At 36.1% G+C, this 21312-nt stretch overlaps 3 protein-coding genes across 7 annotated transcripts; 1 reads left to right on the forward strand and 2 right to left on the reverse strand.

Moving 5' to 3' along the window:
• The first annotated feature begins 375 nt into the window (after positions 1-375).
• Positions 376-4672, forward strand: LOC107778513 (ATPase GET3D, chloroplastic). The gene is made up of 7 exons (XM_016598785.2): positions 376-753; positions 2059-2202; positions 2305-2379; positions 2475-2668; positions 2748-2919; positions 2996-3406; positions 4219-4672. The coding sequence occupies exons 1-7, from the start codon at positions 502-504 to the stop codon at positions 4348-4350; spliced, it is 1380 nt and encodes a 459-aa protein (XP_016454271.2). The 5' UTR covers positions 376-501; the 3' UTR covers positions 4351-4672.
• Positions 4673-4729: 57 nt separating this feature from the next.
• On the reverse strand, positions 4730-10434 carry LOC107778512 (protein CHUP1, chloroplastic). Of its 5 annotated transcripts, none has more exons than XR_012703615.1 (9): positions 9681-10171; positions 9368-9462; positions 8524-9276; positions 6696-8060; positions 6478-6609; positions 6102-6283; positions 5707-5856; positions 5109-5273; positions 4730-4978 (listed from the first exon to the last, which is right to left on the reverse strand). XR_012703615.1 is itself a non-coding variant. In XM_016598784.2 (9 exons), exons 1-9 carry the CDS (start codon positions 9766-9768, stop codon positions 4880-4882), a joined length of 2970 nt encoding a protein of 989 aa, XP_016454270.2. In that variant the 5' UTR covers positions 9769-10434; the 3' UTR covers positions 4730-4879. The 5 variants fall into 5 exon arrangements, 1 of the variants encoding a protein (XP_016454270.2); XR_012703616.1 differs by having other exon boundaries at positions 5109-5296; XR_012703614.1 differs by having other exon boundaries at positions 5109-5300.
• Positions 10435-14195: 3761 nt separating this feature from the next.
• On the reverse strand, positions 14196-21219 carry LOC107778514 (uncharacterized). Its single transcript, XM_016598788.2, has 11 exons — positions 20751-21219; positions 19470-19556; positions 19171-19350; positions 17606-17721; positions 16386-16474; positions 16175-16278; positions 15981-16083; positions 15785-15860; positions 15575-15689; positions 14839-15370; positions 14196-14591 (listed from the first exon to the last, which is right to left on the reverse strand). The coding sequence occupies exons 1-11, from the start codon at positions 21004-21006 to the stop codon at positions 14501-14503; spliced, it is 1749 nt and encodes a 582-aa protein (XP_016454274.1). The 5' UTR covers positions 21007-21219; the 3' UTR covers positions 14196-14500.
• Between the last annotated feature and the right edge of the window lie 93 nt (positions 21220-21312).

The raw sequence follows: 21312 nt of genomic DNA on the forward strand, positions 1-21312 counted from the left end.
AAAATTGAGATCATTCATTGAGATTTTCAAATGCAAAGAAAATTTTATTTTCTAAGTTGAAATTTAGTCTCTGTTCTCTTAAGAGCAAAAATTCAATTCCTTTCTCTTAATAGTATGGTCACGATTTCTATAATAAAGACATGGATTTTTTGGATAGTTTTTATTCTTATCGGGTAAATCGATAACCGAACCGATAAAGATTGATAATCGACTAATCGATACTCGATAACCGATATCTTATCGGTTCAGTTATCGAGTTAGTATATTCATAAACCGATACGAAGAACCGATAATATTCATAACCGAACCGAACCGAACCGATCAATGACCGCCCCTGCATGTGCCCTTTAGAATAAGTGCCACTGTCGGAAAATTTTGAAAGCACAAAAATAGATTAATCAACTGCACCTTCTAGCTCTCAACAGTACTCTCAGGCCAAACTTGTCTCAATTGCTAATACTAAATCTTGCTAGTCTAATTCACATCTTAAACCATAGAAAAATGTCTAGTTTCACTATGCAAATCTTAACAATATCCTCATTTTCCACTCAAAAGTACCCATCTTCTGATTTTTTCACTCAGCTAGTACAGAAAAAATCTCCAGCCAAAACAAGAAGAATAAGGAGAGCAAGAATTAAAATTTTGGCCATGGCAAGTGCTAATTCAGATAAAAATGAAAACCCCACTAAGTTAATTACCTTTTTAGGTAAAGGGGGTTCTGGAAAAACCACTTCTGCAATATTTGCAGCTCAGGTTTGTCAATTAATTACTTAATTTTTCTTTAAAGATTCAATCTTTATGCTCAATTCTATCTTTTGTATACATTAGATGGGAATGTTATCTTTACTACATAATTTTGCTTTAAAGATTCAATCTTTTAAATGCATTAGATGTTATCTTTACTGGTATATAATTTTGCTTTAAAGAATCAATCTTTTTGCTTTCTTTCATCTGTTGTAATGTTATCTTATTGATATAAAATGTGGGGTTGTATTAATGCTTTTAAAATTAACATTGGGTTGTGTGAGAGGATAAGAATTGCTTGTTTGGCAGATATGTAAAGTGAAGAATGCTTTCATTTACTCTATGTAGAACTTGTATATTTGAGTATTAAAATTTGCTTGAAGAAGGGCTTATGGTTTTTGATTGAATTGGGTGAGATAAAAACAGGAGATTCCCCAATATGTATGCTGTAATTGACTTAGCGAAGTAATTGAGTAAAATGTAAAATTCAAGTTTTTGTTGAGATTTAAGGTCTAGACTTGTACACTTAAATTTTGAGTGTGTAAATCAGGAGAAAAATGGTACCTTTTATGTTAATTTATGAAGAAATAAAGATTGCGATATTTTCCTCTGATTCTTCTTCTTATATATATAAAATATCAGGTATAAAGCGTAGTTTGAGTACTCCACTTAGCTATTCGCGTACTTGTGATTAAAGTTGTTAAATGCTTTGTAGCCTCACCATTGAAGGAATAGTTAGCTTGGGAGTTGGAATAGTTGTGTCTATTACTTGTCTTAAGTTTTTAACTGAGCAAGGCAACTAGATTTTAGCCAAAACTAAGTAAAGATTGAGTTTTTCTGTTGACTAAAAAATTTCTTTTAGCTGAGTCAAGCTATGATTTATGAGGTTTTGTAATGAGTATATCAAGAAAACTCAGAATAGAAGAATACGTCCTTATCTTTCATCATACTTAATTTCATGATTTGCTTCATTTATCTTAAATAAAATGATTGTCACGGATTCTCTGGCTCTATTTTCCCCTATAAATTGTAACAGCATGTTCTTCTGCTTGGGCAGTTTGTTATCTTGGCATTAGCAGTGCAATTTGTGTTGTTTTATATCTTTCATTTTTCTTTGTATGTTCTATGATGTTTTATTATGTTCATCTAGTACTCGCACATAAAGATAAAGAGACAATATCATTGACCCCTGATTCTGATGCTATCTTTTCCCCTGTAGAACCTTAACTAACGCTGTATCATATCAGGAATCACGAGTCGCTTGAATATGATAAAGTTAGGTAGACTAACTGGCCATGTTCTTTTTCTTACCAGCATTATGCAATGGCAGGGCTCAAAACATGCTTGGTGATACATTCTCAAGATCCTACAGCTGAATATCTTCTGAATTGTAAGATTGGGACAACGCCAGTAATGTGCAACGGCAACCTCTCAGCTGTTAGATTGGAAACTACAAAAGTTTGTTCTTCTTTAATCCCTACTTCACCTGTCTCCCTGCAGTATTGAGATTATACATTTGGTTGCAATTCATTTGGGCTGAACAATCATCAGTAATTGCAGATGCTCCTTGAACCTCTCAATAAACTGAAGCAAGCGGATGCTCGTCTTAATATGACTCAAGGAGTTCTTGAAGGGGTGGGTATGTAACTTAGTGGTGCGATTATCTGGCATTCTTTCGCCAGAAAATGGATGAGTCCCTCTTTTGAGTAACTATTTTCAAAATGTAGTAGGTGGTCGGAGAAGAGCTTGGTGTGCTTCCTGGAATGGATTCCATATTTTCGTCCCTAGCACTCGAGCGGTTTGTAGGATTTGTTGGAAATGTGGTTCAAGAGAACAGAAAAAAAGAGAAATTCGACATTATTATATACGATGGTATCAGTACTGAAGAAACGATAAGGATGATTGGTGCGACCAGCAAAGCAAGGTTAGATCATCTCAAGACTTGTTATATGCATCTATGCCAAAACCGGTGTGGCATATCATATCTTTATTTCCCTGTGCAGATTATACTTAAAATATCTCCGCAATGTAGCTGAGAAAACTGATTTAGGAAGGCTGGCAAGTCCCTCTCTTTTGAGACTTGTAGATGAAGCCATGACTCTAAGCGGTAGAAATCTTAATCTGAATGGGAAAACGAGTTCAGAAATTTGGGACTTTTTAGAACAAGTATTGGAGGTATGCCAGCTACGTATCTGTTTTCAAAATACCATCTAGTTTGAACTAAATGTTCTATTTGTTTTGCATGCTGCAGAGAGGGTCTACAATATTTGCAGAACCGCAAAAATTTGGTTGCTATCTTGTGGTCGATCGAAATAGCCCTGCATCTTTGGCTTGTGCTTTACGTTACTGGGGTTGCATAATCCAGGCTGGTGCACAGGTTTCTGGTGCATTTGCTCTTGCATCGCCAAATTCAAGTGGAGAACCAGGAGCAACGACTAATGACTTTTCACCTTTGCCTTCTGCTTTCATTCCGCATATATCAATGGCAGCCCAATTGGATTGGAACAATATTATGCAGCATACTCATAGTGAGAGTGCACGGAATCTTCTGACTATAACAGCTAATAAGACCAGCATTCCTCCTGTTATTTTTGATCCAGCCAACAAAACTGTCACACTTCTCATGCCCGGTTTTGACAAATCGGAAATCAAGCTATATCAAGTATGTATTATGGTTTGTTTCACCTTTTTGCATTATGTGTCTATTATGATGTCAAAAAGTGATCCTCTTGTGAACTTCAATGCAATGAAATTCTTCACTAAATATTGGATTATTTTGGTGACAGACCTTTATGAAATGCTCCATATGCTCAATGGAGCATTTTTATGTTAGTTTTCACAAGTGAGGGGAAGCAAAAAAATTTAAATCTCTGCAGCAGGAAAAGCATTTACTAATCAATAATTTCTGTAAGCATTTGCGATAGAACTACTAACAAAGCTCTTCTCTAGCTAAAAAAAGTGAAGGTATATCTCAAAAATGATCTGTTTCTTCAGGGTCAGGGTGTAAGACACGGTTTACCTTTTTAGTCCCCCTACTTGTCTAGCACATTAAAGTTTGTTAAAGCTAACCGAGTGATTCAAACGGGAAAACTGCAAAGAACTCTGACTAATGAAACATTGAGCTGATGCTTACATTTATATGAAACACATACTATGCAGTTGAGTGATTACAATCATCCGCAGCTTCCTATTCTAGGATATGATACGATTTTGGCTGCTAATATAGCAAGGTTAAAGCGATCTAACTTGTGATAGGTTATCCAAGTTGATAGTGCCTTGACTAATTGAAGCTATTAACATGTCCTAAGGCTCATTGTTGTTATTGTTGTTGTTCTTTTTTTCTGTCTTTTGTTTTAGACCGGTCGTTTTGAATTTTAGAACCCCATTTCCCTATCTGAGACTTCCCGTAGGTTCATTGGATGCTACTAAAATCAAATTAAAAGGTGAAATTAATCAGAATTCTGGTTATTGCAGTTTAGAGGAGGGTCTGAGTTGTTGGTAGAGGCTGGTGATCAGAGACGTGTCATTCGTCTACCATCTCAACTTCAAGGGAAGGTTGGAGGTGCCAAATTTGCAGACAGAAATCTCATTATTACAATGCGATAACAGATGAAATCAAGAACCTTCACCTGCATGTTCATCGACGAGCATACAGAGAGTCACTTCACAGCAGCTGCTGAACACTCAGTTTTATGAGTTTCTCTTCTTTTCTTTTTGCTATTGCACAATGCTTGTACCCTGAAATGTACTAGGATGAATATACTTAAATTTCACAGAAATGAGGATTTTTTGCCTAGTACAACTAGGCCCCAGAAGAGGGACAGGTTTTCACTTTTGCCCCAAAAGCAGAACAAATGATCCAACACCTTGACAACTTGCTGCATTTTTTCCTTCTCGTGAATTCATGATTATGCAGTTCCAAATTTCACTCATTGTTTAATGTAGTTTTCTCTGTGTTTTCCAATACAATGTTTATCCTTTAAACTTTCTTTTAACTAATCTGTGCTATCTGATATTCTCCTCGAGTTATTCACCTTTTGAATTGTACAGAAGTCCAAGATAGAGTAAGTTTGCTATACTTGGAGAAAAGAAAATGATGAAATTTACAATGACCAAAACCAAAATACAGATATTCTCATTGTTCTTGTGTAGTCTCTTCTGTTTGTGAACTTTTGACACGACTCCTTAATTCTTCAAAAGCCTTCATGCTTTCAGCATCAAATCCTCCAGCAAACTGAAAAGAAAAAGAAAAAGTTGTAAATTCATTAATCTGTAACTCTACTAAAACATGTTTAATTTGTTAAATAGATTGGTATTGTTTTTAGATTTGGTAAGTGAACAAAATGCAGGTGCTGTGTGTATACCTGATGAACTCTAAAAGCAAAACGAACCCCTTGTAGAATCAAGAATTCTCTGTTTGGTTCCTTCTCAGGTCCACCCATGGCATCAAGCTCTGATGCTACACGTTTCATGTACTTCCTCGCCAATTGTACCGACGAAAGCTTGATCTGCAGAAGAAAACAGCGATACTTATACGCCATAGATAGATCATCTCTCTGCACACTTCCTTTTTTTTTTCCTTCTATTGTCCGTACGATGAAGAGAAATTATATTTACTCCCTCTGTTTCAAAAAGAATGAACCTATTTCCTTTTTAACTCGATTCAAATAGATTGACTCCTTTCTAAATTTGGAAATAATGTAACTTTAAACTTTTCATTTTACCCCTAATAAGATGATTTATGCCGCACAAATATCTAAGTCTTTCATTCTTTTTAAACTCGGTGCCTAATCAAATAGGTTCGTTCTTTTTGAAATAGAGGGAGTACATGTTAGTTAAAGAGGTTGGTAAGTTTTCCTAATTTCTAAGTAATATGAAGTAAAACATCACATTCTAAGGTTTTCTTGCAGTGTGATTATTTTGTTTCTTTTTCTTTTATTATTGTGGTTCAAGCAATTTCACAAAGAACAACATAGCAAAGTTTCTATATGAGAACATACCTTGCCAACAACACCTGAATCTTGCAACCAATTAGTAGGAATGCCAAATTCTCTGTATCTTGATGCAGCCATGTCGCGAGTACGCAATAGTGCATAAACACTTTGTTCCACCCTGGCATCCCGAAGATTAAAGGGTTTAAGACTTAGGAGTAACAAAAAATGAGCTAGCGATAGACAAGACAGAAATGATAAGAAGGAACAACTACACATGAAATGAAAGGGTACCAATTCCAAATAAGTGGAAGTTTAAATATGGTCTGAAAATAGTTTGATTTAAGATTCAACCATTTTCACATCCTACCTGACTGAAATTCTCTAGTTTAAAGACAAGAGATAAAGATATCAGTAGAGACTTACTTCTCAAGCAACTTGTACATCTTTTTCAAAGCAGCATCACATGGAAGATTTGGGTCATCAACAAAGGAGGTTACATGCTTTTCTAGTTTCATTAGATCTTGGTATTCGAAGGCAGCCTCTCTCAGTGCATCTGCTTTTCCCTCTGGCCAGTCAAAGTGCTTGAGGACAGCTCGTTCATCAACCTTGAAAAGAATCAACGGGATACAATGTTAATGAATGCTCCAGGTATTTAATGCAGAAACTGCATGGTCCTTGTCGCTCGAGCAAGATTAATGTAAGCAACAATTTTCATATAAAAGTATGATTAAGAATATAGGTATATTCATGTCCTATTTAAGGAAGAGGAACTTGAAGGTATAATGGTAAGAGGAAATACCAAGAAGGAGAGTTCTTCATCTAGCCAGTTCACAAATGACACTAGATCCTCGATATTGGTAAATGAAGCAGCACGAACTTCAGTTGCCAATGACTCGACAAATTCACCTTGACTTTCCACATCAGCTTTCACCTGGTTTTGCACAAGTCTCCATTGAGTCAGAATAGGTTAATAAGCACATGCATTATTCAAAGGAGTAAAAGAGAAGTTGTACATACAGCTAACAGGAATGTGGATCTGTTCTCTATCTCTCCGATCATGTTGCTTCTTGCATCTGATGTGTTTGAAGTAGAGGATATCAAAGGTGATGATGTATCCTTCTTTGCCTCGCGTTTCATCAATGATTGGTAGAATTCAACTAATTCAGGAGCGCGATGGACCTTATCACCTCCAGCTCCTTCTTTCATTAGAGATCCAGGAGGAGGAGGTGGTCTAGGAGCTCCTCCACCAGGTGGTGGCGGTGGTGGTGGAGCACCAGGCGGAGGAGGTGGTGGGGGTGGACCACCAGGTGCCCCACCTGTAACATTATTACCAGCTGGAGCGGGACCACCTGCTGATCGTGTAGGTGGTGGACGAGGAGTCCTAGGAGGTCTTTTCTCAATATTAATTGGTTTCATTTTGCTAACTGCTTGAGAGTCAGTTTTGCTATCACCGGACTGCTCAACTGAGTCACCAGAGGCAGAGACCACTGGCGCTGATGCTGATGCTGATACTGATACTCGCTTCTCTTTCAATTGAGAAAGTTTCGGGGGCAAGGACTTCTCAAACCTTGCTGCTCTTGCTTGCTCGGCCTTTACCTTAATTTGCTTCTCTCGCTCTACTGCCAGCTTATGCCTATCTTTGAATGCAGGATACTTCTCATCTAGAACTCCTTCAACTGATTTAGACATTAGCTGGAAGGATGATGCAACTGAGTTCAGTGGCTCAGCAGAAGAATCTTGTGTCCTAATCGGTGGAAGCCGCGGTGTTTCAGGGGAATCATATTCCTGCTCAGCTGTTCCAAAACTAGTGATGGCTACACCATCACCTGCATTTCTGAGCATTAGTGATTCCAGAGGACCCCTTGATCTAAAACTTACACTTGTCCGGCCCGGAGATGCTCCCCCAAGAGATCTTGCTGGTGAAGACATAACACTGGAATCGTCTTTACTTTTGCCCCATCTCTTCAACTTCTGGATTAGGCCAGGCTTTTTACTGAAAGCACTAAATCTGCTTGTGGAACTGTCAATAGAAGCATTATCAAAGTCTTCACTACCGGGAGAAGATGGCTGCGAAAAATTGCTTTCAAGATCTGTATCTCCTTGGCCACGTTCTGATCCTGCGTATTCTAACATCAACTGTTTGGCCTTCTGTTGAGATCTTGGGCTCAGGTTTTTACTGAGATCACGAGCTGATACCTTTCCTTGAGGTGTTTGGTAGTTCCGAAGTTCAAATCTTAAGCATGCATTGACCCAACGAAGATACACTAGCTCTTCAACTTCACTGAATCTGTTCATTTGAAGTCCTTCTACTTGTTTTAGAAGATCCTCATTTGTATGCTTCAAATTAGTTACCTCTTCCCTGACCTGGGCAACCATTTCATTCTGAAGCAGCATGCCAAAGACAAGTCAGTAATTAAATAGCATCAGTTCACACACCAACCAAACGCATCACCAAATGAAGCTCTTCAGAAGCTAAGAATCTCCAATGGTTAAGTGGTGGGAGCTCAACACGATAATTAACATAGAAGAAATTAATGAGCATAATAAACAGCAAAACATAGCAATGACAATTACGATAATTACAAGAAACCATAATGTGGGCATGTTTCACTGGAGTATTCAACGGACTCAACTACCTTATGAGCGTGGCGTAAAAAGGGAAGTAATCAGAAAAAGGGGGTCAATAAGGTGCTCAGAGTCGGCTCTACATTTCCAAAACATTTTTGCAGACTTGAAAAGTAGAAAGAAGATGCTTAAAGAAAGAAAAGCTATACGCAGGAAACACACAAAGATTGTCCTAAAGATCAATTACATGAAAAATACTGGTATCAGGAGTTAAATTTACCTCTGTCATATTGGATAAGTTTGCTACTTTAGATTCAGCGGCATCCAATTTTATAACCAACTCTCTCTTTTCATGCTGAAGTTCTTTGTTCTTCCTCTTAAGCTCCATAACCTCCACTTCTAATTCCTTCACAAGTCTAAGCTTCTTGTCAACCTCGACATCTCTCTTGAAAGCATCCTCTTCCTTTTCTTGAAGTCCACTAACATGTTGCTTCAGCAACAACAACTGAGCTTTCGTTTGGTTAGCTTCAAGCTGCATCTGCCTCTGCAACTCCTTGATCTTGCTCCTTGCTGCTTCTAGCTCTTTCCGAGCAGTAGTTCCATTGAAAACCTCCTCTTGAAGCTTTTGTTTCTCGGCCTGTAAAGTATTTATAGTGATGTTGAGCATGTCGATCTCTACAGACTTAATCCTGAGCTGCTTTTGTAACTCGATGATATCTGATTCTTGTTCCTTCAAACCATAATATTCCAACAACTCCCCTTCAAGTTTCACCTCCCTTTCCTCGAGCTCCTTAACAAGATTTCGCAATCTTTCAAGTTCTTTTTCATTGTTGGCCATCTCATTTTGGTACACCTTCTCTCTCTCTTCTCTTTCTGTATCATACTTGTCACTTGGTAATGGAAATTCAATTTCCCCAGATAAAAGATCTTCGAATTCAGGGAAAAGATCATCATCAAGATCAAGCTGGTTACCCTGTGCTGGATTTATAATTCCATTCATTAATTTCACTTCTTCTTTCTCCTCTTCCTCATCCTACAAGTTGTCATATATTAAACAAATTTCCAAATGACTAACAAATTTTTGTTTCTAAAGCACACAAATTTCTCTATACACAAATACTTACAACCACTTCTTTGGGGCCATCTGTAGAATACAAAAGCTGCTCCTCCTTTTCATCCCCTTCATCGCTTCGTTTTTCAGGCAATGAGTCACCATTTTCTGTTCACCAACGTTCATAAAACAATAAGATAAACACAATTTAGCCACAAAAAAACACTCTAGTCACTCACTTGGATGATTTTCTCCATTAAAAATTGAAACTTTATAGACACTGTTTTATCAATATGTCTAAAACCAATTATACTAATTTAGCAGCCTCTTTACTTATTTGCAACTTTAATAAAACAGTCCAAATACAACTGACTACAGAAAATTACCTGAAGGCTTTGAGGGTTTTACATTTATCTGCTTAACTGCATAGGCTGCTATAGAAGCAGCAACCACTAAACCTACCCTGACTATCATGTAGGTATTTTCAATGGAAAATATTGAAGCTTCAAATCATTTACTAACATAAAATAATCCCCACCCATTTTTTCTCAAACCCCATAGCTCAAAACTCAAATCATGGCCTCATCAAAAATGGCAAAAAAGGTGCAATTCTTGAAAGAGAATTATCAGTTTTAGACAATTCTTTAAAAAGTGGACACTATGAATAACTTAATGGCTATATCATCTTATCAAGAAAAAAAAAAGTTTGGTTATGTGCAAAGTGTTGTTGATAACTAGAAAGTCTAATAGACAAATTGTCGAACACATAGAGGGCACAAGAACCACCAATTTCTTGAGTGGTCAGTCTTTGTCCAAACAAGATTGAAATTCTGGAATATGGGGGTGGGTCTCAAACTTACATATTTGTTGATATCACAGGAATATTAAGCTGAAAAGGACAATAGTACAGTAAAAATATGAACATGGAACAAGTGCCAACCAAGATTTCTCCATTCTCACTCAAGGTCTATCCTAGTTAAGGAATTTAGTTAAAAAGAATTTAAAGGTAAAGAGTTGGGAGTAAAAATTTGTCTTTTAATGCATGAAAACTGTCCAATTATATTCTTTGCCATTGTCTAGATAATTAGGTGGCATTTTGTCCATTTATGGGTTTTTCCAATTATGTAGGTAGAGCTTAGATTAATGACCACAAGAGTCAATTTCTATCACTACAAGTCAATAGGATGATAAGCCTTTTACTATTATTGCTTTTAAATGAGTTTTTATTGTTGTACCCTGATAGTTACAAGATACTTTCTGCGTTTCAATTTATGCGATATATTTTGACTCGATATAAAATTTAAAAAAATTAGATTTTAAAATTTATGTTCTAAAAAACTTAAAAGTAAAAGCTTTGTGGCGTTATAACATTCGTGTGACTATAAAAATTTCTCGTTAAGGGTAAAATGGGTAAAACAAAAAATTCAAAATTAAATAATTTTCAAATATAGAGACCTGTCATTATTTTTTGAAATGACTATTAAGAAAACTATATCACATAAATTGAAATGGAAAGAATATTACACCATTAGAATCGACTATTTTACTTCTTACTTTTCATTCATATCGCTTTGTTTAAAAACCTGTCTCAATCTAATAAAATTAGTTTTTTCCAGTACTAAAAGTGAATAAAATGTTGATTTGTATAAGTCAAGAAATTAAATGTGACATTAAAGGGGAACCACATAAAGCTTTGTGGCATTATAATATTTGTGTGGCTATAAAAACTTCTCATTAAAGTAAAATAGGTAAAATAAAAAATTTAGAATTAAATAATTTTCAAATATAGAGATCTGTCATTATTTTGGAAATGACTTTTGAAGAAATTATGTTACATAAATTGAAATTGAAGGAATATTACACCATTAGAATCGACTATTTTACTTCTTAGTTTTCATTCATATCGCTTCTTTTAAGAACCTGTCTCAATCTAATAAAATAAGTTTTTTCAATACTAAAAATGAATAAAATGTTGATTTGTATCTATAGGTCAAGAAATGAAATGTTACATTAAAGGAGGGGCCCACATTAATGTGGGGCCCACATACTCAATAACTTACAAAAATTGCTTTAAAGTTTTTTTTGGTTTCCCACCCAGTGTCTGGTACTCGCATTGAAGCCCGATTATATCCGGATTCGCGCCGCGTAGGGTCCCATTCGGGGGGAAGCGCTCCTTACCAAAGATTTTTCCATACTCAGGGCTCGAACTCGAGACCTCTGATTAAGGGAAGAGCAGTCTCATCCACCGCACCACATCCTTCGGTGATAAAGTTAACAATACAGTTGCAATACAGTTGAGCTAAGGGGTGGCTAAAGGAAGAAGATTGTCATGTAGAAGCAAAAAGAGCAAATTAGACATTTAATTCATGCCTTAGCTTATATGGATTCTTATGTATGGACTATATTAACCCACATAAATCAGATTATTGATAACTTTACACTTCATAGTTACCCAACATAAGTACCTTTTTGGCATATTTTGCATAGTCCTTTGTCTTGGATGTTACATTTGGATATACTTTTATCTCTAAGAAACAAAAAACTCTTCACCATACAAACATAAGTTTAAATATTTTTACTTTTTATAGTCGGGTGTGTACTTGGTCCTTCGAATGGTGTATGGTATAAGGTATAAGGGCGCACCGTATACCATGCTCGTTATGCGACGAGCAGTATACTTTCAACTATCGTACCCTAACTTTGACTGAGCCGTCTTCTTGATCGGCAAGTTAAACAAAAAAGATAACTCTCTTCGAGACCCCCGCTAATGTATTCAAGACACTAACACATATATAACTCTCCTTGAAGATATGTATATTATGTATTGTTGATGCATATGCTTTTATCCAAGTATAAATCATGCTCGTGGACAGGGGCGGATCTACGTTGTAGAGAGGGGGTGGCACGCTACACGCAAGTTTCGGTGGAGACAGTGTTTATATCGTATATACATATATGAATATCTCTATATATTTAATGTGGCACCCGCAGTAACAAAAGGTAGCATGGTGCCACTGGCAAAGGGTTAAGGACTAAATGATGGGGGTTCGAATTCAATCTGGGACGTTTGCTTGATCTGCCTTGGTTTTGCTCTTTTTGGCTTGAAGGAAATGCACGTTTTTCATTTCATATTTTTCTTTTTGGTAATTGTTTTTAATTCTATTTTTCTGTGTATTTCGCCCTTTTGCTAACGGAAAATACACATTTTTACATATATTTTGCTCTTTTGCCTTGCTGCAAATATACCTTTTTTTTTAAAAAAAATCCTGATTTGCTATTCTAAATTAATCTTAGTTAAATCTTTTTCTGTTTAATTAATTCTTGACTTTTTCTCTTTTTCTTTAAGTACTAGTCCTGGGTATGCACAAGTGCAACCTCCATATTAATAAGTACTATACAATTTTAACAAATGACATAAATATTAATAAAATGGTTTTAGATAGTAAATTATAAAATAATATTAAAAAAAGGTATAGATTTTAGAAAATGATGAAAGTTGACTATATTATAGTCTTTTAAATTTGCGTGGTTATTTTGATATTTCACTAAGAAAACATGGAATATTTGCAAATGTAAACAATGATGTCATTGTCGATCGTCTTCGGAATATAAAAACTCGTTGAAGATAATTGTAATTAAAAGATTTATAACACTAGTAATACTTTTGATATTCTTACGCCAAGTTCTCATAATACTTTTTTTTTAATTTGAACAAAAACGATGAATAACCCGAATCGAAGCTCAAAATGGATCAAACCAGCCAAATTTTACCCTATTTATTGGACCGTGTAAATAGCAATATGTTTACGTTCAATGTAGTGTGACACCCAAAATTTTCAAGTCCTGGATCCGCCTCTGCTCGTCGAAGCTGGCTAGTCATAGAAGAGAATGGATTGACTTAACAAAGAATGGGCCAAAGTTCAGCAAAGAGACAACAACAGTCTCAATCAGAGGCATCAATTGTGAAGATGTTTTTCTATAGTAGCTAAAACCGAGAAGAGATGCCAATTGCCTACGATATAACAATTCCTCAATTCTGTTTCTTTTTTATACTAAGTCAGAGCTCTCTATGAGAGCATCATATATAACAACCATTCATTATAAAAATTAAAGTTTTTAGACCATCTCCAACTCTAACACCAAATTTCACACCAAAATGGTATAACACCAAATTTACTCCAAATATTACATCATTTTTTACACCAAAAAAGAATATTTCTTCTCTCTCTTCTATATTATATTATTATCTTCTATTTAAATTTCATTTTTTTTGTTTCCTTCAAACAAATTCTATCTTTTTTCTTTTTTCCATATTCATCATATATAATTCGCATTCACCACTTATATAATCTTTTTTTCATATTCATCATATATAATTCTATCTTTAGCAACATTAGATATCTTACATTTGCATTTTTCATTTTTAAATAATGGTTATATTTCTTTTTATACAATTATAATAATAATAAAATTAACTTATAATTTTATATAAATATAATATATACAAAAAATAGGATATAAAATTAAAATTATAAAGATCTTAATATAAAAATTAATTATATACACAATATATGATAAATTAAAAGTCCAAAAAAATAAAAAGATGAATAAAATAATAATAAATTAAATTTGGTGTTGATGAATAGTGGTGCGATACTATTCCGCACTATAATGGTGCAAGATTTGGTGTTCCATTGGAGCAAAAAAAACCAAATTTTACACCAAATTTAGATTTGGTGCAAAAAATAGTGCACCCTTGGAGATGCCCTTACGGAACCAATTTTTATAACATGTTAAGTATAACATATATTCTCAATAACAGCACTTTGCTATAATAACTAAAAAATTCGGAACAAATAAGGCTGATGTTCAATAAAAGGAGGCAAAAGAACTCAAAAAGGTTGATTAATTCATGCAAAAACACAAACTTTTTTATATCATTGCTTTCACTACGACTACGAGGAGTCATTCTTTTAAATACAACAAAAGTTTAACTCTTCAATTTCTTGAAATTTCTTTCTTTTAGTGAAAGATTACACAAGATCAACGATTCTCGTCCAAAAATATTAATTGAGAGACAGAGAAGAGATGAACAACTCTTAAATAGTTAACAAGCTGCTGCAAAGGAAATATTTAAGAGGAAAAATGATCATGACATTGACAAAGTGTATATTAAAGCAGCTGGATTATTTCATTTATAGGATCCCTATTGCTCCTCCCATTTCCACCTTCGTCCAACCTCCTCGAGAACTTTAGCACGGGTTTGACTTCTTCTCGCTTCATCCTCGACCCATGATCTGTTTTGATAAAACATGCATTGTCAAACACCACATATTATCTAGAGTCGAATTTCTACAAATATTTCACTCTTATGTAGTCTGCAATCTATGCGCTATACAGCAGATATATGCTTCGCAAAATTAGTCAAACTTCTTAGAGCTATTTAACATTCACTGAACTTCTACGTTTAGAAACTCCATTCCCTACTGAAGGATATAACAAGACAGATAAGTAAACCAAAGCTTAAAGTTAACATATTTGTACCTCAATTTTCGCAAAGCTTCGATCTCAGCTTCCAACAAAGATTTTGCATCAAGCAAAGCTTCATGCTTAATCTGCAAATCTTGAAGCGTACCACTTAAATTACTCTGCTCATCAACATGCTTAGACTTCTCAAAAGCAAGCCTTTCGGACATCTCATCGACCTCTTCCTTAAGACTAGAAAGTAGCTGCTTCTGACAGTCTAGAGCAGCCTTCTGCCTCAGAAGCTCAGCTTGAGCATTCTCTTGTACAATCTTTTCCTCTTCTAAATCTCTAACAGAAGCAAGATAATCCCACTCTACCTCGAAACCACGACTTCTTTCTACTTCCATTTTACTCTCCCAAATCCTCTGTATTTCTCCTCTATCAAGAAGCACAGTCTTGATTTCTTCCATTGCCATTAGTCTTGAAGAATTTTCTGCTTCAAGTTTTGACAGTTCACTTTGTATATACTCTTCCATTCTCCCACTTGTCAGTGAAACAGCTGCCTGAGCCTTTGTGGATGGTTTATTAGGCTGGAATCGTTTCGCCTGTCCTGTAAAATGATAATAAATTGGCGATAAACAAACTTCCCAATTCATATTTTCAGTGAACTTAAGACTGTCTTGTATGCACTAAATTCCTCATATATTTTTTTGGGCTTTTTCATTTTTGGCCCGTCGGCTGAAAATAATTGCGGGAGCTAGCTCAAATATACAAAACATGTATACTATTTAGAGAGAGAGAGAGAGAGAGAGACCAAAAACTCTCCGAAGAATACTCCGTTCACCAGCCCGTAAATCCACAAAAAGTCCCACCAAAGCTTCAGAATTGATGTCCCTCACATCCAGAAAACCTATATTCTTCCTTGATATCTGAACTGTAAACAGAGTCAGATATTCAGGCAGATAAAGGGCACCAAAATGTCAGTAAAGTTGGAATAAACGCTGGAACGTGGCTCTTCCCCTACCTCTTTGTCTATCCCTGGCATGACTTCATACTCTATTTTGGCTTTCCAACTAACTAGATCTTGGCGAGACAAAAATCTGAAACAGCAAAACATTAAGTAGAAGCACATACCAAGGTAACTAGGGAGAAATGAAATGAAGTGGGAAAAAAAAAATAAAAGGGAAGGGATAAGGCAGGGGAGCCAAACATCAAAATACCTATTGGGGAAAAAACAGACGCCCTGATCTTCTGAAACATTTGGAGTGGAAGCAAACTCCCGATCTGACAGCTTGCTAGGAATTATACCAGCCTCAGCAAGAGCTGGATCACAATTTGTAAGGAAAAAACTGAAAATATTAGCTCTTTGAATAATGCTGTATATTACGCTTGGGTAACAACATGTCAAGCTTACACTGAATGGCGGCAAAATCAGGGTCTTCAACACTCACATCATCGAAGGCAGTAACTGTAGACCCAGAAAGCACAACTGATGGAACTATCCGATGCTTTCTACACCTACAAGTCAAAGAGAAAATGGTTAGGAAGGCTAGATAGGATACTCACATTGTCATCTTGTTCTAACAAAAGAACAAGCCAGACAAATGCTGTTGATTCAAACTTACCTTTCCAGTTGTGTATTTGCAGTAACTAACCATCTTGCGTATTCCCTCCTTGTACATAATTCATCTGCTTTAACATCATCTTCAATGATCTGTATACTTTAGATTATAATGGTGAAACTATGCTTGAACCGAATCTAAATCATCGAGTGACGTCAGAGAGAGAGAGAGAGAGGCACAAATAAAAAATTTCCAGATGGGAGAGAAGTACAAATTGATTTACAGGGTAACGTCACAATAATTGACAATAAGACTACAATATGACAACCTAATTTCCAATTATACCTCACAGTATAATGGCAAAGCCATGCTAAGAACCAAACCTAAACCATCGAGTGAAGGGTGAACTACAGAGAGGGAGGATAACATTAACAAGTAAAATCACCATAAATGACAATAAAGACTACAACACATATAACATGCTAGTTTTCACTAGAACAAACATATTATTCATTTTGTTGTAACCGTGGTGTCTGGCCAGTTAGCACACACCTCGACTAATTCCATGGGATACCTGCTACCTCCCACCAACACAGGCACTAAATAATTCTGTCCACTAAGGCTTAGACAACTGAAAAGAAATCACCTAGTATTTTTGCCTCCGCTGAGATTTGAACTTGATAACCTCATAGTTCTCAACCCACTTCATTGACCCCTAAGCCACAGGCTTGGGTGCAAACAAGCATATTATTCATAATCCTAGATATATCCAAAAAAGGAGAGATGAGGAAGGAACCACAGTCCAGTTTGAATGTGCAACCTACTAGCTATCACAATTCCTTCTTCTAACTGCAGTATCAAGGCAACTGTCACTTCTTTGGGCTGCCTTTTCTGAGGACGTTACTATGCTTCCCCAAGTCTCCCATTTCACACTTGTCACAGAAGGAAACATGAAATACTCATGATTCAGGATGAACAGTAAAAGGTTGCTCCTCTAAATCTGGCAGCTGCGCATCAATGATTTGACCAAAATTAGCTTTAAAATATCAGCGCCATCCGGTACCTATGCTACATAGCATATCGTGGAAACTATGTTGCTTCTGGTTTGACTTAGTAGTGCAGTACAGAGCTTTACGGCTATCGTGCACTTCAAACTCAGTCGCGCTTTAAGTAAATAAACTGTATCCAAGTCCATAATAAAACATAGCTCTGACAAAAAAAAAGTACAAGTACAGCAGGAGAGCTTATTTCTCTCAAATGGAATAAAGGTCAGGAGACTATACCTTGAGTTTCTTCAACACGAAAACAGCTTCTTCTTGAGTAGAATCTACAGCAAAGGGAATTGTAATACGTCCAAGTACTCCTCTAGCTACTCCTTTAGTTGTAACATGGCTGGTCTCTTCAAAATGATAGAACCAGAGGTTTAGGCCAGTAAGGATAAAATCAAAATCAAAAGCTTATCAACAAGACTGCGACCATTGGAAGTAATTCAACAAAAGAGAAACCGGTACACACATTGCCGCAAGTAAAGTGGAAAAAGAATAAAGGCAGTCTAACAGTAAGCACCAAATCAAGCTCAAACTTAATGACATAACATGGGTGAATGCTGACCTGCCTTGAGTGAGAAATTCTATTTAATTGTCTTCACATATCGTTTCTACTTCAAATTACGGACGAGAATAAAATGAAAAAAGAAATTTGTCAACTTAAACTTGCATGGTAGGACTAGCCATACAAGTTTCTTTTACTGATGCAAAGAAAGGAGCAGAAAAGAAATCAGAATATTGCTGGTGTACATTTTCCAGGAAATTAGGAATAGTTGCTGTCTAGTCTATCTGATGGAAAGTTGTTTCAGGAGGAGTTCTTTAGTTTTATCAGTTTCCTAGTTGGTTTAAGATTCAAGAGTTACTCCACTCTTTTCAGTTAATTACCTAGAAAAGGAGTCTTGGTTTCACAGGATTTGGGTTGGGCCTTAGAGTAGCTATAAAGTGATGGCCTTCTATTGTAGAAAACTCGTCTCTTGTTTCAGTTATTACTCAGTTAAATTGGTGCCGAGACTTTTTTTTCTCTTGAACATATTTACAGCTCTTTTGGTTGGACTTTTGCTTCTTTAGCTCTCTTTTTGCAGCATGGTTTTTCTGCCCTTGCTTCCAGTTAAGCAGACTATACTGAGGCTTGTTTTGGTACGACACTAGTTATTTCTTTATTCATTTAATCCTTTTCCTTTTTTCAACCAAGGAGTGAATTTCAAGATAAATTCAGCATCTTATCAGAAAGCTAAGGACCAATTTACGTATATAAAAAAGAAAGTTCAACAACTATGGTCCATCATAACGGATAATAACAATCTTCAGTAATTAGTCAAGGCCACTTAGTTCTTCTGCATGATTTAATTTGTCTTCATTGGAGAAAGTTCCGAAAATGAAGGGTTAGCTGGAAAAGTCACCAAGCCAAGCAAACTAGGATAGGAAGGAAAAATAAAATAAAAAGAGAAACACGAAAAAACAGAGAACAAACTTCTGAATAGGAAATTACATTTCTGACCCAAAAAGGAAAAGTCTAAACAACTAAAAATAACCTTGGCATACAGTCATACAACAAAGGATGGAAGGGGGCAAGCAAACCAACTATATTTCAAAGAAGGAAGAGAGACCAAAATAAGTATTGTACTCCAGACCCAAATAAGAACTCTAAAGCAGTGTCCTCGCATGATTCAGATACTCTATGCAAATATTAGCATTTCCCATGAGACTAGTTCAAAGGAAGAAAGAAAATAAGTCAATTACTTTTACAAGCATTTGATCGTGATTAACGCCACTTAAGGTAATCATCAAGCTCTAAAACTTACCCACAACAACATTTTTATCATCGGAATCAGAAACACCCTGCTCGATTGTTTCAGAAATCTGAGCACTTTCCATCGACAAATCAGCAGCAGTTTCGTCATCTTCTGCCTTACTAGCAGCCTCATTAGGTACTAACTTATCATGCAATCCACCGAATGGCGCATTAAATTGAAATTTGAATCCTAGAAGAAGCAACAAGTAACCCAAAAACTGAATTACACTTCTACAATAACACTAGAAACTACCAAGTAATAAAAGCAGTACAGCTATCCCATTATGTTAAAAGCATCCAAGAGCTCACCTTTTTGGTATAGTGAAAAGTAGGAAGCAACACCAAGTCCAGCAGCCAGAGACACTGACATGCCAATAACCAAAAATTTTGACAAACCTGCAAAACCACAGTTTCTAATTCCTTCAATCTCAAATAAATCACAAGATTAAATTTTTATTTATACCAAATCTCAAAAAGTAAATCAATCAACAGCTATGGCTCTTCGACCCATTTTGCATAAACCAAAATACCCTTTCTTATGATTTTATACATACATAGCTTTTTCCTTTGGTTCTTAGCATCTAATCGAGAATTGTGACAAGACACAAAAACTGCTATTATCCTCACTAATCAAATTAGAAATTCCAACCACTTCCTTATTTGTTCAACTGTTGAAGAGTTTAACTAAATAATTTAGCTAATTCATAACACGTCAACTTTTGAACATTTTGACTAAGTTTGTTACTCAAAAGTTTAAATCGAAGACTAAGCTCAATTTGTATAACCCGGAAATCCTTGAGGTCCAGTGGAGCACTATAACACCCTAGACTTTAGACAGAGTCCTACATCAGCAATACGCTTAGTGACGTATTTTAAACCCGTGAGGGCCTAGGCCTGAAGCGGACAGGTTAGGCTGTTACAGATGATATCACTTGATGGTATCAGAGTCACTCTTGTGTCAGCCATGCCGATGGTGGGTCAGAGTTCAACTGAGTTTAGGCAAATCCCGGTTAGGTGGGGCAAACCTCAGTGCTGAGTCTAGGCAAATCTCATGCAGTGGGGCAAACCTCAGCGAGGATGCTGCCTAGAATTTAGACAGAGTCCAATCGGCAAAACACAAGAGGGATGCTAGGTATATAAGTTAACAAGCCTTAGACCCCAGTGACGTGTTTTAAACCCGTGAGGGCCTAGGCCCAGAGCGGACAATATCACTAGCAGGATGGGCTGTTACAAGCACGTTTAAACTCGGTATATGATGGGCCAGCCCCAAGGTTAAGCTCAACTTTAGAGTCTAAAGTCATAATATTTGATGTTTCTTTAGCAAATGATCAAGTAATTTCAATCTCTTTCCAAATGCACATTCAAGAAAGAGGGCTCAAGTGACATGAAAGCTATATTAAAAGTTGGGGTCAGCTATACGAATCCTAACTGACCGTGTTACTTCATATAAACCCATCTCAGGCCAATAACATCCACAATAAATTAACAACAAAAATAAAAGTAAAAAGCATCCTGTATATTTTGTATCGACATTATGTAAAAGCATTTTTTAAACAATTATAGGGGGTGGGGGGAGGGGGAGGAAGTAACCTTTTTGTTTCTTCTTCTTGTTGACAAGTGGAGGTTCAACAAAGTCCCAACCATTGAACTCATCAAATGCATTAGGATCAGAAAACCCCCAAGAAACTTCTGCATTTTTCTCTGTAACTGAAGCAGAGAGTGAAAATTTAGGAGTTTTAGGCCTAAGGAGAAATGGGTATGAGGGAAAAATGAAATCTTGACGGTAGATGAAATGGGAATTAGGTGAAAAGGTAAGAGAAGATGGGATTATTAAAGAAGAGCACATTTCTGAGGGTTTTTCTCTATGTAAAATACATAGAGAATTAGGGTTTTAGGCTATGTGTTTGCTTTCTAGGGTTTAGATTCAAAGGGAACAATTTGGATTTTGGAATTGGAGTTGTTCCTCTTCGATGTTTCTCTTGAGAAGTTCAGTGAGGAGTGAATATCAGTCCATAGCCTATACCTACCTGTGAATCTCTTTTCGTTTTTGACTTCCCCTATTTTTTTCTTCTTTTCTTTTTTGCCCTTTCTTTTTTAAGGTCAAATTGATTCATGTATTATCTTAAATTGACAAATTCACCTTGTGATAAAT

This window comes from Nicotiana tabacum, chromosome 20 (genome assembly GCF_000715075.1).
Source record: "Nicotiana tabacum cultivar K326 chromosome 20, ASM71507v2, whole genome shotgun sequence".
In the NCBI taxonomy this organism is placed as follows: domain Eukaryota; kingdom Viridiplantae; phylum Streptophyta; class Magnoliopsida; order Solanales; family Solanaceae; genus Nicotiana; species Nicotiana tabacum.

What these genes read in the sequence shown, in the direction of transcription:
- LOC107778512 (XM_016598784.2), bottom strand. Translation starts at nt 9,768, where the DNA reads ATGATAGTCAGGGTAGGTTTAGTGGTTGCTGCTTCTATAGCAGCCTAT. An exon ending in ATTCAGGTGTTGTTGGCAAG is followed by an intron (nt 5,253 to 5,744) that starts GTATGTTCTCAT and finishes TTTCTTCTGCAG; the next exon opens with ATCAAGCTTTCGTCGGTACA. An exon ending in TTGCTTTTAGAGTTCATCAG is followed by an intron (nt 4,979 to 5,108) that starts GTATACACACAG and finishes TTTTCTTTTCAG; the next exon opens with TTTGCTGGAGGATTTGATGC.
- LOC107778514 (XM_016598788.2), bottom strand. Translation starts at nt 21,006, where the DNA reads ATGTGCTCTTCTTTAATAATCCCATCTTCTCTTACCTTTTCACCTAAT. An exon ending in TGATTTTGCCGCCATTCAGT is followed by an intron (nt 16,084 to 16,174) that starts GTAAGCTTGACA and finishes ATTGTGATCCAG; the next exon opens with CTCTTGCTGAGGCTGGTATA. An exon ending in GAAGCTTTGCGAAAATTGAG is followed by an intron (nt 14,592 to 14,838) that starts GTACAAATATGT and finishes TTATCAAAACAG; the next exon opens with ATCATGGGTCGAGGATGAAG.
- LOC107778513 (XM_016598785.2), top strand. Translation starts at nt 502, where the DNA reads ATGTCTAGTTTCACTATGCAAATCTTAACAATATCCTCATTTTCCACT. An exon ending in TTAGATTGGAAACTACAAAA is followed by an intron (nt 2,203 to 2,304) that starts GTTTGTTCTTCT and finishes CAGTAATTGCAG; the next exon opens with ATGCTCCTTGAACCTCTCAA. An exon ending in CTCAAGGAGTTCTTGAAGGG is followed by an intron (nt 2,380 to 2,474) that starts GTGGGTATGTAA and finishes AAAATGTAGTAG; the next exon opens with GTGGTCGGAGAAGAGCTTGG.